This window comes from Denticeps clupeoides, unplaced genomic scaffold, assembly GCF_900700375.1.
Source record: "Denticeps clupeoides unplaced genomic scaffold, fDenClu1.1, whole genome shotgun sequence".
Lineage (NCBI taxonomy): Eukaryota > Metazoa > Chordata > Actinopteri > Clupeiformes > Denticipitidae > Denticeps > Denticeps clupeoides.
The window spans coordinates 27,400-46,636 of NW_021629808.1; the positions used below are offsets into that span (position 1 = coordinate 27,400).

General features: G+C 44.6%; 1 protein-coding gene across 1 annotated transcript; it reads left to right on the forward strand.

The window, feature by feature from the left end:
- Nucleotides 1–528: 528 nt before the first annotated feature.
- On the forward strand, nucleotides 529–18,837 carry LOC114774581 (bifunctional glutamate/proline--tRNA ligase-like). The gene is made up of 33 exons (XM_028966373.1): nucleotides 529–571; nucleotides 2,265–2,349; nucleotides 3,849–3,948; nucleotides 4,035–4,185; nucleotides 4,759–4,898; nucleotides 5,335–5,435; nucleotides 5,964–6,090; nucleotides 6,173–6,365; nucleotides 7,227–7,398; nucleotides 7,480–7,713; nucleotides 8,410–8,494; nucleotides 8,846–8,905; nucleotides 10,426–10,536; nucleotides 11,091–11,227; nucleotides 11,323–11,530; nucleotides 11,613–11,725; nucleotides 11,817–11,934; nucleotides 12,021–12,383; nucleotides 12,513–12,725; nucleotides 12,805–13,053; nucleotides 13,171–13,454; nucleotides 13,574–13,625; nucleotides 14,432–14,641; nucleotides 15,398–15,470; nucleotides 15,550–15,629; nucleotides 15,711–15,812; nucleotides 15,977–16,132; nucleotides 16,316–16,513; nucleotides 17,511–17,684; nucleotides 17,775–17,935; nucleotides 18,017–18,095; nucleotides 18,172–18,236; nucleotides 18,352–18,837. The coding sequence occupies exons 1-33, from the start codon at nucleotides 529–531 to the stop codon at nucleotides 18,500–18,502; spliced, it is 4,788 nt and encodes a 1,595-aa protein (XP_028822206.1). The 3' UTR covers nucleotides 18,503–18,837.
- Nucleotides 18,838–19,237: the final 400 nt, after the last annotated feature.

A 19,237-nucleotide genomic window follows, 5' to 3' on the forward strand; every position in this document is an offset into this window, starting at 1 on the left:
AAGGAAGAAACCACGGGATGGAGTGGTACAGAGAGGGACGCCCCTTCCAGGGTAGAGTGAGCCTGCAGTTGGTGTCAGTGCAGGGTTGGTGATGATTTGTCCAAGAAGAGGAAAAAGCCCTACAGTTGTAGAGGTGGAGAAGTCCACAGTGTAGTAAAGAGCATCAGTCCATGTTAGGAGTAGGTTTTGGTGTACATTACATGTCCATTATGATGCTACTGGTCCATTTGAAGATCCCTGAAGCTGTAGTTGTTACGGTGGGGGCGGCTGTGGTGACCCTCTGGTTCGTTCTTATGTCGTCTCCCCAGCAGCTCATTGCCAGGGACCAGGATTCATCTGCTGGTCCCGAGCGACGCCGAACGCGTCGCTTCCCAACCCGCGCCGCCAGGGGGCGACACCTTCCCCGAGGCCGCTCGGCGAGACGCCGTCCGCGGGAGAGCGAGGGCAGGCGAGTCGTTTCCGAGTCGCTCCGCAGATCGGGCTTGCGGGCGCCTGGAAGGACCAGCACGACCGGGAGGTGGAACAGGCATGGCTTTAACCCTGACCATCAACTCCAGCAGCCCGCCGTTGGGTAAGTTTCCGCCGCGGCCCCGCGACTGTCATTTATTATTATTATTATGTTTTTTTAAAGCCACGTTGATGTGGCAGCCGGTCCTCGTGTCGTCGTGGCACAATTTACTCCTTTTACGACGACAAAATGCCACGTACGAAACATACCAGCGTGTCAGTGGCGGTGACTATTCCGTTATTAACAAGAAAAAACAAACCAAAAAAACCAAAGTTATTAACAGATGCGTAGAATGTAAAGAGTTCCGTGCCGGTGTCCGTTCTGACGGGATTCGTGCGGCCGACGCGCCGTTTTTGACGGTATACGTTGTTCGCGCAGGTCGGACGGACAGCGCCGCCTTGTGGCCGCGGCCGACCCAGCAGGCTGATGTAAGCCGCGTGAAAACGCGGTCCGTGGAAGGTGGGCCTTCCCGCACCGCTCCGCGGCTCCACGAACCACGTCTCCCTTCGCTGTGACGGAGGTGTACCAGGACAGTGTGGCTGTAGGGCCGAACTCTCTGCCCCTCTGTTACGCCGTGTTGTTATTCCGCCCATCACTTTATCCAAAGTCATGTGGTTTGGTAGTAGCCTAGTGGGTAACACACTCGCCTATGACCCAGAAGACCCGGGTTCACTTACTGCCATTGTGTCCCTGAGCAAGACACTTAAACCTAAGTTGCTCCAGGGAGACTGTCCCTGTAACTACTGATTGTAAGTCGCTCTGGATAAGGGCGTCTGATAAATGCTGTAAATGTAAATGTTTCTGTTTCATGACGTTTGCAAAGAGGGAAGATATTCCAGAACATTTGTGTCTCAGCCACAGGAATAACAACGACAACATTTTATTTCTTATATAGCCCACAATCACGTACAGTTGACACCCCCACACTGGACCCTTCTGCACACAAGGGAAGGAAGGGACCACGGGATGGAGTGGTACAGAGAGGGACACCCTTTCAGGGCAGAGTGAGCCTACAGTTGTAGAGGTGGAGAAGTCCAAAGTTGTAGTCAAGACATTCTGTCCATGTTTGGAGGCCCTGGACAGTGCCGAGTACATTTTAGTTTAGTGTCATGGTGTACATTACATTTCCATTATGATGCTACTGGTCCACTTGAAGATCCCTGAAGCTGTAGTTACGGTGGTGGCGGCTGGTTCGTGTCATGCTAAGTCCTCGTTTAGCAGTGTCCTGGAACCAGGATTGATCTGCTGGTCTCTTCGCTGGAGTCTGTCGGTGGTCGGTGCGCTTGATTCTGCGCTTCGGAGAGAACAGCAGCAGAGGAGCAGCGGCAGACGGTGGTATTGTACAACTGGTACAGAAATACGTGGTTATAGTGGTATATTTGTGCAGCGGTGGCCCGGTACCCTAACCAGGACAGCCTAACTAGGGTGAATTTATAATATCCTGTTATGAACATTCCTATTACTAGGGAGCAGAAGAAACCTAAAAAAACAGTTAGTGCACTTTTTCTTGGTAAAACATTAGTTTGGAGGCTTATTGCACGATTGCGTGTTCTCTGAATGAGAGGCGGAGCATCGGAACTCTTTGCGCGTCCTGCTTGTGTTCCTCGTGGTTCCGTATGTGGTTATCAAGCCTCCGCTGGATTAGTTGCTGTGCAGTTGGTGCCTTAACGTCTACTATTTTCAGAAGGCGTTTGAGCATGCCTTGGCCCTGGCGAGATCTGGTTTCTGAACTGTTGCCGTGTCTACGTCCTCGCAGGGGCGCTGTTGGCTGCGGAGCACGTGAAGACCAGCGTGAAAGTCTCCGTGAAGGAGGGAAAAGTCACAAAGCTGCATGTGTCTGAGTGAGTATGCAGGGCTCTAAAGAACTGAGGCTGTGTCTGAATCCCATGCCATCCCATTCCCCGGAAGATTCTTCCAAAGGTTTTAGGGGCAGATGGGAACAAATATGGGGCCAGTGGTGGCCTAGCGGTTAAGGAAACGGCCCCGTCATCAGAAGGTTGCCGGTTCGAATCCTGATCCGCCAAGGTACCACTGAGTAAAATACCGTCCCCACACACTGCTCCCCGGGCGCCTGTCATGGCTGCAATCTTGAAGTGAATACGGAACTTAACTGGAAGACAATACAGGCGTAATGTGATCATACCTTCTAGTGCGTGTAAGATCCCTGAAGTTTATTAAATGAAGAGTAACCAGAAAACAGATAATTACAGTAACCCAGTCTAGATGTTATGGATGTGTGAACTAATTTCTCTGCATTAGATCAACTCTAGCAATGTTTCTGAGTACCTCGTATTGGAAATACAGGGTGGGCCATTTATATGGATACACCTTAATAAAATGGGAATGGTTGGTGATATTAACGTCCTGTTTGTGGCACATTAGTATATGTGAGGGGGCAAACTTTTCAAGATTGGTGGTGACCATAGTGGCCATTTTGAAGTCAGCCATTGGATCCAACTTTTGTTTTTTCAATAGGAAGAGGGTCATGTGACACATCAAATTTATTGGTAATTTCACAAGAAAAACAATGGTGTGCTTGGTTTTAACGTAACTTTATTCTTTCATAAAAGTTATTTACAAGTTTCTGACCACTTATAAAATGTGTTCAATGTCACCAACCATTCCCATTTTATTAAGGTGTATCCATATAAATGGCCCACCCTGTATTTTGAATGTGACAATCAAATGGAAAATCAGCATCAAAAGTCACACCCAAATTCTTCACAGATGTACTAGGGCCAGTGAAAAAAACCAGCACACTCCCAAAATATATTCCATCAAGCCACGTCTCGATCACCACCGCTTCAGTCTTGTCCACGTTGAGCATGAGGAAATTGCGGGTCATCCAGTCTCTGATGGCCTTCAGACAATTTTCCTGTTTAGGGAAGTGTGGAAGTGCATCCGGCTTGACTGAGATGTACTGCATTAAAATGACAATTCACCCCACATTTGCGAATTAATTGAAAATTTCAAAGGGCCCAGCACTTGTGCTTCAAAAAAAGAGCTTTATGTTAACCATATTGTTGGTTAAGTATGTACAAGTCAGTATTGCCTTTATGGACAGCAATTTAAAAAGAAGAAAGTCAGGTGAAAAGTCAACTTTTTTTGTCATCTCACCATATACGAGTACATAGAGAAATTGCGAAGCTCTGGAGATTTGGTGTGCAAAACAAAAACAGCAATATGACAATACATCAGTATATATTGACAATATATGATATAAAGTTAGTCTAGAGCTGTGACATGAATGTATTAGAACCCTGGTATGGTACTTGGGTTCTAGTCCTGGTTTGGGGGAGCACATTGACGGAAGGGTCTCACCTGAAACCTCCTGATTTAGCACGGTGGGATTCAGCGATGTGAACTCCATGACGCGGTACCTTGCGAGGGTTGCTCCCGGCCTGGGTCTCTATGGCTCCAACATGCTGGAGCAAACCGAGGTAAGGGGGATTCCGGCTGCTCTTTTTGATAACCCATTCGAATGCAATTCATAATACGACATGATTCAGGTTGCTGAATGCTGCAGGTCGACCACTGGCTGGAGTTCAGTGCGTGTCACCTGTGTGGTGCGCTGGGATCCTCTCTGGGAGACCTGAATAACGCTTTGGCTCTAAGGACCTTCCTTGTTGGACACACTGTGACCCTGGCTGACTTTTGTGTTTGGGGAGCTCTCAAAGGTTTGTTCTGGAGCTACTTTTCATAACTACTTTTAAAGTTTAGGATCAGTTGTGGTAGGAAAACCCTTGTTTTATCCGACAGCTAACTTATCCAGTTTGATCCGGGTTCCATGGAATGATACTTTGTTCTCTAATGCTCATCACTAGTCCTTCACTTGATCACAAAGGGGTTTTCTAGCAATTAATGATCTTGGTAGAGCTGAAAAAAGTGATTAAACAAGCAAAAAAGCTAGACGTATTCAGGCTAGTTGGCTAGTATCTAGAGCACCAGCAATCTATATAAGATAAGATTTTTTTTTATTAGTCCCACAAGTGGGAAATTTACAATAACAATATACAATAATGATTTATTTTTCAACTGCTATTTCATTATGGGTTATTAATTATTTTTATTCAGCCTCATATTTCGTGCAAAACAATGACGTATATTGGGCATATTCACAAAAGTGACCCTTTTAGACCCTTGTAAATGAGACTTTTCTGAGACCAGTAAGGAGTGCATAAACTGGCTTAATCAGGCTCTGCATGTGTTTAATTTTGCATTTTGTTTTTCCTTCCCACTGCTTCCTGCAGCTAATGGGGACTGGCAGGCCGTGGAGAACAAGGCAAAGGACTTCCCACACGTCTCTCGCTGGTTTTCTTTCCTGGCTTCGCAAGCTCCTTTCAGCTCTGTGGGTGACAGGTGGGCCACAGAGGTCGCTTCGGTCAAAGCTGTAAGTCTGCTGCATTCTCCTGTTCCCCAACAACAGAGTAGGTCAGTATGTGCTGACCACTTGTTTTAAGACTTTTTTTTTTTTTTAATTGCGGTATTGTGATGCATGCATGTTGACACTTCTATATTCCTAAGAAGCACAAATGCGTGGTGCCATGTGTTGTCACAGTCTGTCTTGATCCTTCGCTCAGTCTTTGATTTGCTTCGTCTTATGCTGATCAAATTGGCAGATGAAATTTAATGCTTGAGACACTATGCTTTGCGAGCAGTAGAGGGTATTTTTTTAAATTTATGTTATCATTTGGAGTCCATTGTAGATCAGCCAGTTCAGGGAGTTTTGACAACTTTGTCTGTTGGCTTCGATACATTGGAATCTGCCGTCACAGAATCTTTACTCAATTTGCTGTGTGTGTATGCGCTGCTTGTTCATTATAAAGAATGCACCCAAGGAGAAGAAAGCCGACGTTGGGAAGTTTGTGGAGCTGCCAGGTGCTGAGATGGGGAAAGTTGTGGTCCGGTTTCCACCTGAGGCCAGTGGGTAAGTGTGTTGTGTCCTTCTAGAAGAGGAAAGCAGAGTTTTACAAAAAAATCGATATTTGATGTCCCTGTATCACCACATAAAATATCCCGATATATTGCTGTATTGATATTTTCTAACACCCTTAACCCTTATTTCTCCAAAATGGGTTTTCGGTTTCTAAAAAACATCAGAATATTATCTGACATGTCAGCCGGACACGTACAGAACACCCCTTCCATACCTGTAAGTGGCGCTGTAACTCCCCGCTCACCTTGTTTGGTGTACAGATCTCCCCCCCAGGGGAGTTAAACACGTCGTTGTTCACCAGCCTTGTCTTTTCATTAGAAATGTACACCGTACGGAGGATTTCTTCTAGTTACTTCTAGATTTTAGCCTGGTTTTAGAGAACAACCGTTCTTGGTCCCCTGAAACGGCGTCTCCATGTGGACGCAAGGCCAGATTGGATAAAAAATGTCCCATATTATAGGAAAAACGTTGTCGTGTGGACTGGGACTAAGCATCTCTCATCGTGACTCTTTCTCTAAGGTACCTGCACATCGGTCATGCTAAAGCTGCCCTGCTTAACCAGCACTACCAGGTCAGCTTCAAGGGAAAACTGATCATGCGCTTTGATGACACCAACCCAGAGAAGGAAAAGGAGGACTTTGAGAAGGTCCGTTTTAATGTTTCTTTTGAATCACTGTGAAGGCTCCAGGGCCATTATTCAAATTCCCAGCCCTTCATTTTCACGTCAGGTGATCCTGGAGGACGTGGCAATGCTGCAGATCAAGCCAGACCAGTTTACCTACACCAGTGACCACTTTGCCACCATACTGCGCCTGGGGGAGCAGCTGCTCCAGGAGGGGAAGGCATACATTGACGACACGCCACCAGACGCCATGAAACAGGAGAGGGAGCAGAGAACAGAGTCCAAAAATCGCGTCAATTGTACGTCGCCCCGTACTGTTTCAAAAGCTAAACATCTAGTGTTAGTACGACATCACAATACTGTCACATTTCGTACATATAAACAAGCACAGAAAATCTGACTCATACAGTGATGTTGGGCCCATGGGTCGCCAATATTTTGTGAATTATCTCCACTGTAGAATGTAGAATGTACCTTAATTTTATTGAACCAGTCATACAACCAGGAGTCATCAAAAAGTCAGTGGTGGCCTAGCTGGTAAGTAAGGCGTAGGGTTGCCAGTTCGAATCCACAAGGTGCCACTGAGGTCCCCTTGATTAAGTTACTGTCCCCACACACTGCTCCCCGGACGCTTGTCATGGCTGCCCACTGCTCACCAAGGGTGATGGTTAAATACAGAGGACACATTTGTTGTCACCGTGTGCTGTGTATCACAATGGGGGGAAAAAAAAACCTTTTAATAGCATTGAGCCACATGATACTTTGATCACCCTTCCAAATGGTCAAACCCACCCTTATGTGCAGTGATGTGACTGTCATTGGGAAACACTGCAGCACAGCACATGGTGACACAACGAAACAAGTCCTCTGCATTTAACCATTACCCTTAATGAGCAGTGGGCAGCCATGACAGGCGCCCAGGGAGCAGTGTGTGGGGACAGTGCTTTGCTCAGTGGCACCTTGGCAGATCGGGATTCGAACCAGCAACCTCCTGAAAAAGGGAGTTAAGGAAAAACATGAATGTGGTTACGAATGTGGATACGGCTTTCACATTAGGAATAGTCCGTGGCATTTTATATGGAGGTCAGCGTCCGTCTGATGGATGATAAATTTCCAGGCTGCAGCGCGTGTGGTTGACCTGGCAATTTATCTTTCTCCAGCGGTGGAGAAGAACATGCAGATGTGGGCGGAGATGAAGGCGGGCAGTGAATACGGCCAGAGCTGCTGCATGAGGGCCAAGATTGACATGAACTCCAACAACGGCTGCCTGCGCGACCCCACGCTGTTCCGCTGCAAGAACGCCCCCCACCCACGGACAGGCACCACCTATAAGTGCGTTAGAAACTGGTGCATGACTCTTGACACATGCCACGCACTTGACTCACCTGCTTTCACACTCTGTTGGTCCTTCAGGGTGTACCCCACGTACGACTTTGCATGTCCAATCGTGGACAGCGTTGAGGGCGTGACCCACGCTCTGCGTACGACGGAGTACCATGACCGGGACGAGCAGTTCTTCTGGGTGATCGATGCGCTGCGACTACGGAAGCCCTATATCTGGGAGTACGCCCGACTCAACCTCAACAACACCGTGCTGTCGAAGAGGAAGCTCACCTGGTTTGTGAACGAAGGCTACGTTGACGGCTGGTGAGTCTCCTGCTACCGCTTCTTCTTTCCTGGGGCAAATTTCATCAATTTCTATACTTCTGTGTTGCAGCTTTTATGTCCTTTTATTGGTGCCAGTGCAGTGCAATGCGAAAAAAAAATATTATATTGGGGGGGGGCAGTGGTGGCCCCCCAAAATATCTTATCAGACGCCCCTTATCCAGAACGACATACAATCAGTAGTTACAGGGACAGTCCCCCCCCTGGAGACAGTCAGGATTTAAGTGTCTTGCTCAGGGACACGATGGTAGTAAGTGGGATTTGAACCTGGGTCTTCTGGTTCATAGGCGAGTGTATTACCCGCTAGGCTACTACCACCATGGGTTAAATGCAGAGGACACATTTTGTTGTGTCACTGTGTGCTGTGCTTCACAATGACAATCACTTCACTTCACAACAGAGAAGAGAAAAATACACCAGCTCCGGTACAGCTCCTCCCCATCCCTCCACATCACCATAACACAAGGGACATTGATATCCCTTATAGGGCAAACTTAGCAGACCATAAGTGAAGCTGTTTTTAAAAAATCCCTGAAGTATAGAGGATGACCGTGATGGTCTTATATGTTTCAGGTACGGGTGCATTGTTTTGTAGAAAATGTTGTGTGAAAAATGTATTGATTTTCATCTAATGTGAGGGTAACTGACAATATAAACTGACATGTTTGTCTTTTACAGGGATGACCCCCGCTTCCCCACGGTCCGAGGTGTCCTTCGCAGAGGAATGACTGTGGAGGGGCTTAAACAGTTCATCGCTGCTCAGGTACTCCTGCGCTTGTGCTATTATTTTGATGGTTATTATTTTAATAACACAAAGAACAGCTAAGCCAAGACTTAAATCTAACATTTTACAGTATTGATCAGATGAGCTTATCCAGAGCAATTTACAACCAGTAGTTACAGGGACAGTCCGCCTTGGAGACCTCAGGGTTAAGTGTCTTGCTCAGGGACACAATGGTAGTAAGCGGGGTTTGAACCTGGGTCTTGTGGTTCATAGCTGGGTGTGTTACCCACCAGGCTTCTACCATACATACCAGTGTAAAAATGTATTTAAAGAATGTGACTACTACCATCATTGAAGTGCATTGTCTTCTTTTTCTCCTTGATGCTGTAGGGTGGCTCCAGGTCGGTGGTTAACATGGAGTGGGACAAGATCTGGGCTTTTAACAAAAAGGTACAGATGATAACAATGTTGTCATCATCCAAATGCTTCTCACACTCAAGTGCAAGTGAAGCAGCTATCATATGATTGTTGCCAGTTCACTTTTTTTTTTTTTTTTTTGGTTTCGGCAGGGTTTTAATTTTATATTCAAGTCTGGCTCTCATACCCTTTCGTTTCCAAGGAATATTACGTAGTGTCTGGGTATAAAATGACCATATTATAAACACATTATATAAATTCTTTTTAAATAATGTGTAGTTTCAACCTGGCAATACAGTAGCTGATGCACACTCCAAGCCATTCTGTTTTACTACCTCCATTTTTTTGCCACCTTCTCGTATTTCTGTCTTGCCATGGCCATCCTTTTGGGTTTCACTTTTTGTTTAGCATGAGTAGTAGGTTTTAGTTTAGTGTTCATAGCACTTTGCCCCGCCTAATCTGAGCTGGAAGCTCTGTAAAATGGTGTCCATTCTGTCTACCTTGTGTCTGGTGTTTGACGTTAAACTGCATCTCACTCTTCTGTTTCCAAGCTGCCAGTTAGCTGTAAAGAGGTACTTCTCCTTTTCCTCTTGTTCCTTGTCTTTGTCCTGTCTTCACCTCACCCTTCAGTTCCACCTAGCTGAGCCCATCTCCATCGTCTCAGTTCGGGTCACTGCAGCCATTAAAAACAGGGCATTTCTTTGTAATAATATCAAGCCACCTTTTTAAAAAAAGTGAACTTAAAAGAACTCACAGACTTTGGTGGTAATATCTCTCATGGTGCATCACTTCCTCTGGTTTATTACTGCTTAAGGAGAACACACCCACATCTCATCACTCAACAGCGATCTCTGCACCAATGTTTCATATTTAGCTTTTGCTAGATCTGCTAAAGATTACATGCAGTGTATGAAACCCTCCCTCAGTAACAATTATATGCTGGAGGGAATGTATAAACTTGCAACTCATTAAGATTTTCATAATTTTTGTACCCTCATTTTATGTGTGTGTGTCTTATGCCCTTTGCGTGGGATCATAGAAAAGCTATATAAATTGCATAAAAATTAAAAAGTTTTGATTGTTTGGGAGCTCTCTCTACGCCCTCCTCCCATTGGCTGTCTTCTATGTCTTCGTGTCCATAATTTCCCATCTGTGTTTCTCCTACAAATACTGGCAGCTTATTGTAAATTTACCTCGAATGCAGTCTTATATGTAATTTCCGGACCCATGAAGTTTTTGTTGACAGTTTGCCATCTTTCACATTGTTGTGATTGTTTGCACTGCATGGATCCTCTTTGTTGGGGGGGGGGGGGGGGGGTCCCAGTGCCGGTAGACAATCCTCTGCTTTCCATCTGTTAAGAATGGCTTTGCATCTCACTACTGTAATTTTCTTTTCATCTTTTTTCAGTCAAATGCATCAGTCAAAAACTGGCTGATATGTATTTATTGGTTTAGTTGTATATGGCAGAAAAATTTAACTATATACCACTCTTACTGTTGCTGTTTCTCTCCTTATGTCCTTATTTCTTCTCGCTGCTTCTCTCTTGCTGCAGGTCATAGACCCAGTCGCTCCAAGGTACACAGCGTTGCTCCAGTCACAGGTCGTCCCCATCTCTATTCCTGGGGCCAAGGAGGATATGAAGGAAGCCGCCAGACATCCTAAGGTATGAGCAACGCGCATGCAGCCTTCTTTCTGCAGATCGAGTCGGGAACAGCACTTGAACAGCACAGCACACGGTGACGCAACGAAATGTGTAAGAAATGAGCCAGTTTAAAATATAATCGCCAGATTCTTGCCTCCTCAGCATCCATTTTCACATCTCTCTTTCGCGATAATTATAACGCATCACTACGATTACTGAGAATTGCAAATCAAACAAATGTTTAATAAAACATATTTACAACACACCAAACAATCACTGAAACAAATTCACAAGCAGCGACTTGGAAAGGATAGGTGCTATAGGCCAGAAGTTCGTGTTTGCTGACCGGACGACCCGACTGAAATTATAGAAATTGAGTTTCCAGGTTGGGAACCACTGGTCTATAGTATTTGCATTCTATGACTGGGGAATTATTCATACAACCAGTGCTAATTATCTAAATGTCACAACCTAAAAACGCAAGTGAATCGCTCTTTCCTATTCTGAGCTAGCTAGTCTGCTGATAGGAGGAGATATTGTCCACCTTTATCTGATCACTGTGTTTGTGTACATAGAATGCGGATGTGGGCATGAAGCAGGTATGGTACGGGCCCAAGGTGTTTGTTGAGGGAGCCGATGCTGAGACCTTCACTGAGGGAGAGACGGTCACCTTCATCAACTGGGGCAACATCATCATTACTAAAATCCACAGGTAGTTTAGCTAACTAAACATAAACATATTTAGAATTATATGACAATTTAATATAATACATTTTATTATGTAATGTCTCTCTGCTTTTCCTGTAGAGATGCCAGTGGATCCGTGACTTCTCTGGATGGTCGGCTGAACCTGGAGAACACAGACTACAAGAAGACCACAAAGATTACCTGGCTGACTGACACATCTAAAGCCCCCTTCATCCCTACAGTCTGTGTGAACTATCAGCACCTGATCACTAAGCCAGTTCTGGGCAAGGATGATGACTTCAAACAGTACATCAACCAGAGGAGCAAGGTGAGTAGGTGACTGGACCCGTTTCAACCAGATGCGGTACCAGACACCAGAGATGCTCTAAAATGCCATTATTTGCTTTTAGATTGAGGAGAAAATGTTGGGAGACCCATGCCTGAGGGACTTGAAGAAAGGGGACATCATTCAGCTTCAGAGGCGGGGTTTCTACATCTGTGATCAACCATATGAGCCAATCAGGTTATTCCGTTTAATTTAAATCCATTTATGTGGAAAACATTTTAGTTCTGTGTTTTTATTTGTTTATTTGCTTTTATTATTTCTCCACTAGTCCACACAGTTGTAAAGAGAGCCCCTGTGTGCTGTTGTACATTCCTGATGGACACACCAAGGAAATGCCCACCTCTGGCTCCAAGGACAAGAACAAGACCCAGACTCCTAGCCAGCAGGTGAGAAGCTCATATCTGTTTTGCAATGTCTCATATCCAACCTTTATGTGAGATTTCTATTTAATATAAATTCTACTCTCTCTTAGGTGAAAGCAGAGCCTGGTGTGAAAACTCAGGCCAAACCTGCATCTTCCCCTACTACATCACCCAGTCCCAGTGTAAACAGGAACGATATCTTCTCCAAAGTGGCAGCCCAGGGTGAAGCCGTGCGTCAGCTGAAGTCAGACAAAGCCCCTAAAGAGCAGGTGGACTCAGCGGTGAAGCAGCTGCTCACTTTGAAGGCGGAGTTCAAGCAGCTGACTGGTCAGGATTACAAACCCGGCATGGCTCCTCCCACCTCCGTCCCAGCACAGAAACCCTCCGCCCCAGATTCCGGTTCCTGCCCTTACACGAGGGTGGCCCAGCAGGGGGAGGTCGTCCGGAAGCTGAAGGCAGAAAAAGCCTCCAAGGTCTTTCATTTTTATATAAAACTGCCCAGACATTTTTCCTACTGAACCAAATCTACATTTTAATCCAGAGCGGTCCAAATATAAATGTATAAAATTGCTGTTGTCCTGTGCTAACTGTTGTCTAACCAGGAGCAGATTGATGCAGCAGTTAAACAGCTGCTGGCGCTGAAAGGGGAGTTCAAGCAGCTCACAGGACAGGAATACAAACCGGGACTGACTCCTCCCACTTCAGCCCCAGCCCCACCCACTACCTCAATAGACTCCTCACCAGCTGCCTTATTTGGCCAGGTGGCAGAACAGGGCGAGGTAGTGAGGAAATTGAAGGCTGAGAAAGCCTCTAAGGTGAGATTTTAAATAGAAATGTATATTAATTCAAGATCAGTCTCCCATTGTCCTCTGAAATATTTTACAATCTATGTAGGACCAGGTTGATGCTGCAGTGAAGCAGTTGTTGGCCCTCAAAGCTGAGTATAAACAACAAACCGGGCAAGAGTACAAACCTTGCACCACCCCTGCTGCTCCCTCCAGTCCGACCCCCACAAAGCCCAGCCCAACCCCAAAACAGGCAAGTCCTGGGCAGCCCGGCTCCCCTCAGGCCCAGGCCCTCTTCGCTAAGGTTGCTGAGCAGGGAGAGACGGTGAGAAGGCTGAAGTCTGAGAAGGCCTCCAAGGCAAGTGCTGTAATTGCAGCAGTTCCTGGGAACTGTTAAAACCAGATTGTGGCTCATAATTTTTAACCAGATGTCAGTGGCACAATTTACAATTGTTGTGTACATTTGGGCCTTCAGGATCAGGTGGAAGCTGCAGTGAAGACTCTGCTGGAGCTGAAGGGTCAGTACAAGGCCCTCACTGGAGAGGAGTACAGGCCAGTGTCGGCCCCAGGGGCACCAGGTGGAGAAGACAAGAGCCGCAAGGAGCGTGAGAACAAATCTGAAAAACAGGGAGGAGGTGGTGGTGGTGGAGGAGGACGCAAGCAGCAGCAGAAGGGAGGAGAGAAAACTCCTGTGAACCAAGATGGGAACGGAGGAGCAGGAGGTTCCGGGGAGGGTCAGGGAGCCAAGAAACAAACACGGTGAGAGATATGAATATAGGCCTTATTATTTATATGTACAATCAAATGTATGGATATATTTCACATTTCCTTCACAATTGAAGGACCTTGTTTGATAGATTTATCCATTTCATTTACAGGTTGGGGCTTGAGGCAAAGAAAGAGGAGAACTTGGCAGAATGGTACTCTCAGGTATGGCATTTAGAATGCTTAATTATTATTATTATTTTTTTTTTTTAAGGAGAAGAGAAATTATTGAAAATTAGCACGCCCTAAGAAAGCCTGTACATTTTAAAATATATTTGGATATATGGATATTTAATTTCAATTTTATTGATTCTGAGGGATCCAAATAATATAACTAAATATTTAAGAAAAAAAGAAAAGCCTTTTTAAAACGTTCTGTGAAATGTAATTTTAAAAGAATGCAATTTTAGGTGAAACCATTTTTAGGCTTAAAATGGTTAAAATCACACTTGGATCTATTACATCTGGTGAACATGATCAGTACGTTGCTGCCCAGCATTTTTAAACTAAGAAGTGGAGAGTCCTGGAATGGCCAAGTCCAAAGCCCTGATTTTAATAACATTGAGATGCTGTGGTCTCATTGAAGTTATATCAGCCAAAAGGGCCAACACTAATTATAAGGGTTAGGGTGTGTGAACTTTTTCCTCTATTAAAACACAAATTTTTGTTCATATCTTCTTTTTTTTTTAACAGTTCTTGAATCAGTTCTTAATAAAGAGCTGATTTTTTTAATGGGGTGTCCAAATCTTCTCCATCTTCTCACGTGACTGCAGTCCTAATTCAGATTGACTTCTAGTGCTGACTTGCTTGGGACAGTTTCCATATTTGGTAGTGTCTTACTGTACTTATCTATGGATCTGTGCTAGGGATTTTCTGGTACTTTTTAACAGATCGCGATAACGGTAAAGTGATTTTTCTAAATGAATCCGTGCAGAGTGGTGCATTTTATTTTCCCGTTCTCCACGGACCAGGTCATCACCAAGGCTGAGATGATCGAGTACTACGATGTGAGCGGCTGCTATGTGCTGAGACCCTGGTCTTTTTCCATTTGGGAGGCCATCAAAGACTTCTTTGACACTGAGATCAAGAAGCTTGGTGTGGAGAACTGCTACTTCCCCATGTTTGTCTCTCAGGCCGCATTAGAGAAGGAGAAGTCCCACATTGCAGACTTTGCACCGGAGGTGAGGATGAACTGATACTGACAAGTGTGTGGCTTTTTTGGTGGCTTTTGCCCTTCTCACTTGCAAACTTACGGAGTTTCGGAGCTCCTTGAAAATGACCAGAAGTTTATCACTACAAACTACGCTGCCCTTCACTGCACTACGCAGTGTAAATTTGGCCGTAGGGTGAAGTGTCAGGGTTGTTATGGCCATTAAAAACCCGGAACGGTTGAGAAGTTTTGGAATATGAAGTAAACTTACAAAGTTATGGAAAAGGCGTTGAAATCTGATTGGCGCATGAATGTATGACTACTTACGTAGTTACTGTAAGACTGTGTGAGAAACATTTTTCTACATTTACAACTACAACGGTTAAAACTAGAGCAGGTCTGTAGTATCTTCCATATTCCAGACTGCGTCTCCTTTTCAAAAGTTAGATCTATGAATTAACATGATGGAGCTTGCGCAAACTTAAGTTAAGCTTTTCAGAGTTGTCAGAAATGTAATTTAACAATATTTTGGTAAATTTGACTTTTTTTTTTTTTTTTTTGTTTTCCCCATTCAAATTTGCACAAAAGTTTCAGAGAACATATGGTAATGAAAATTTGCTTTAGAGTAATGGAAAAGTCATGGAAATTCTTTGTAATTCTCGGTGTGGTGGATCAGGGTCCGAAGTATTCTATTTTTCTGCCAAGCTGCAGTTGATGTGTTTAGATTCAAGGAACTGATGATGGAGTGGATGTTGAAGACTAGGACTGAGCATTTGCTCCTCTGCAGGTTGCCTGGGTGACTCGATCAGGGAAGACCGAGCTGGCTGAGCCCATTGCTGTTAGACCCACCAGTGAGACAGGTAACCCCATCCAATGGGTAAAAAAAAAAAAACTTCATTATTAATGAGAATTCTGGTGTTAATTTTTGCTATTTTAAAGTGATGTATCCTGCTTACGCCAAATGGGTCCAGTCGCACAGAGACCTGCCCATCAAACTGAACCAGTGGTGCAATGTTGTGGTCAGTATGCAGAGGTTTTTTTGCATTTTTTTCCCTGCACGTAGTGAAGTCATACTGAATGTTTACTCTGCCCTCTTGCAGCGTTGGGAGTTTAAACATCCCCAACCCTTCCTGAGGACCAGAGAGTTCCTCTGGCAAGAGGGACACACAGCGTTCGCCACCAAAGAGGAGGCTGCTGAGGAGGTAAATGTGTGATTGGCTAAAGTGCCAACCAGGTCAAGTCACCTGCCTCATGAAACAAAACATACCCTGATGTTGAAAAGCGTAATTCTGTCACCTCAAGACACACATTCGCCTGATACCTTTGCCGGCTTTAACTTCACTTTTTTTTTTTTTTTTGTCTTTAGGTCCTGCAAATCCTGGAGCTGTACGCCAGAGTGTATGAGGAGCTGATGGCTATCCCTGTGGTGAAGGGCAGGAAGACTGAGAAGGAGAAGTTTGCGGGTGGAGACTACACCACCACTGTGGAAGCCTACATCTCAGCAAGCGGGAGAGCCATTCAGGTGCTTTTTAGACATACATTTGCACCTGTGAGGACACCATGTTATACTGAAGGTCCTAGAAGTTCAATTAATCTTCTGTTGTGTGCCAGTACAGACAGTCCATACCTGATTCTCCACACAATGTCTGGACTTAATCTGAGATGATTGATTTGGTTCAACTTTGTTTCTCTGTTTTTCCCTCAGGGAGCCACGTCTCATCACCTGGGCCAGAACTTCTCCAAGATGTTTGAGATTGTGTTTGAGGACCCCAAGAAACCAGGAGAGAAGCAACTGGCCTACCAGAACTCATGGGGCCTCACCACACGTACGATTGGAGTCCTCACTATGGTCCATGGTGACAACATGGGGCTGGTGCTGCCCCCTAGAGTTGCCTGTCTGCAGGTGCGTAGTCTACATTTTGAGTTAATATTTACTTTTGTACCATAGCACCAGCAGTTATTGTGTACAATTGATTTTTGAAAACAAAGGCCTTAAGTGTATGAGAAATTAATTAGCGGAGAACTCCTATGGAGTTAGACAGCTGAATTCTGCACTCATCGGCGGAAGTGTTCTCCTTATATTAAAAACTTCTCTGATATTACTGAATTAGGAATGGCCTAGTGCAGTGGGAAATGTGTGTTCCTAATTTTATTTATTTATTTATCCTAAACAAGCTTTCAATCTGTCAGTAATCCATCAGTCACGGTGCTCTGCACACTTCCAGGTTCACAAGCGTGTGCAATCCTGCCGTGTTCCGTGTTCTATCTATTTAATCTGGTTGTGCTAGCGTGGTACATAATCGGTCAGCAAACACTTTTTTTTTTTTTTTTTCACATGTTGTGAAGAAATGTATTACATTTTTTTTGTTTTTTTTTAATGAAATGTGAGCCAAATAAAGTCAGAGTATTTTTTATTGCAGGGGTCTTATTACTTATTATTTTTAAATAACAAAAATTTGGAAGGTAAATTAATATCAATAATATATTGTTTAAGATAAAATTGTTTTTTTAGAAGATCATCTGGCCCTCACAGTGTCAGCTGAGAAATGTATTTGACTACTTTAACGAAGGGTCTTAAATTTGCTTGAAGTGGCCTTTATAAATGGTCTTAAAGTCTTACATTTGGCTTCCTTAAACCTACAGAAACCATGTGTTTAGTGAAGTGCTTTATTTAAACGATGCTGCTGCTTCCGTGACATGGTAACTGCCTAAGATTAAAAGATAACTAATTTTGGATCATATTATGATCATATATTAACTAACTTATGCTCATGAACTTTAAATTGCATTAAGATTGGTTCGTATCAAGCACACAGATTCAAAAGACAGACTATTCAGTTCCAGTCCTCACCAAAATACCAGAAATTTGTTGACTAGTATCTTCTGGTTCTTCACGTAAGGTGATCATTATCCCTTGTGGAATCACTGCTTCATTGACTGACGCTGAGAAAGACAAGCTGACGGCCCAGTGCTCCAAATACCTGTCCAGACTGCAGAAGGCTGGTGTCCGGGTCAAAACTGACTTCCGGGACAATTACTCACCAGGCTGGAAGTTCAACCACTGGGAGCTAAAGGTATGCTCATGACTCTCAAACCTCCATCGCTATCCCCCAACCCCCCCAATCACTTTTTCATTCTGAATTTAATTTTCTGTGTTTGGTCAGGGTGTGCCGGTGAGGCTGGAGGTTGGTCCAAAGGACTTGAAACAAGGCCAGTGTGTCGCAGTGAGGAGAGATACTGGCGAGAAGATCACCATCCCAGAGGCCAGCACTGAGAGCAGAATCACACAGCTGCTGGAGGACATCCAGAACAACCTGTTCAACAAGTAAAAAAAAATAACATGCTCACATAGACCTTTACCAGCCCCTACCAGAGCAGATGGTCGTTATTTCTTCCCACTTCCCAGGGCTTCAAATGATCTGAAGAAACACATGGTTTCAGCAGATTCTATGGAGACCTTCCAAAAAGAGCTTGATCAGGGCAAGGTGGGTGTAATCACATGACTCACAACAATGCTAATATTTATGCATAAAATAAAATTTTCGCCCCAAATATTTTCAGATTGTCCAGATTCCTTTCTGTGGAGTCATCGAGTGTGAGGACTGGATCAAAAAGACAACTGCCAAGTAAGCGGCCATAAATAAGCCAACGCTCTTTACTTGATAGCGATCAACAGTCCTAATTATCAGTTTATCGAGGGTCGCTGTTTATTAAGAAGCACTGATGTGACCTCACCCACAGGGATCAGGATCTGGAGCCGGGTGCCCCGTCCATGGGCGCCAAGAGCCTTTGTATCCCCTTCGAACCTCTGAAGACCCTGCAACCAGGGCAGAAGTGTGTTTGTGGCAAAGAGCCTGCGAAGTACTACACCCTCTTCGGCCGCAGCTATTGACCGGCAAGAGGAAATGACCTACTTCGCCATAAACCCTCTCACCTGCTCTTGAATTTGTTTGCTAAGCCCCGCCCCAGCGAGGGGAGAAGCTGTGTAACTTTTTACCCGTCTGTAACGCTAGATCCCTGGTTCGCACCCGTACTGCCCGTCTCTGCTCCGCTCAGGACCGCTACTGGTTTTAAAGGCAGAGAGACCGACTTCATTTTAGCTCGTAGGTGACTATTTTGGAATTCTGTGCACCTTAATGAATGGGGTCTGTATTAAAGTGTACTAAACTGTACTAAACTCCACTTGTGCTGAACACTTTGGCTATAATAAAGAGATTTTCCAGTTTATTTTGCTCAACCTTTCGTTACTGCTTAGTCAGAATTGCAGGAGATTGAGAGCAGAAAGAATTGAGCTGTCTAGGCCCAAACGAGTTGATTTACCAATTGTCGTGCTGTTATTTAGGATTGGAATATAATTTAAATCTGGCTGAAGGTGACAGCCTTTCTGGTTCGGCTCGAATCAATTACTGGGCTGAAATGATAATTTCTGAAATGACTATTCCCACCCCTTAAATCTACCAGACTAATTGCAAGCTTTTTTAACATAATTTCCTCTTTTTTTTTATTATTATTATTTTAGCGTGTCGTAGTGGGACGTATATTGAAAACGTGTTTCTTTTTCAAGATAACGAGCATTTTGCAGCAAGACCGTCTCAGCGAAGGTAATTACGTCACATCCGCCCTTCAA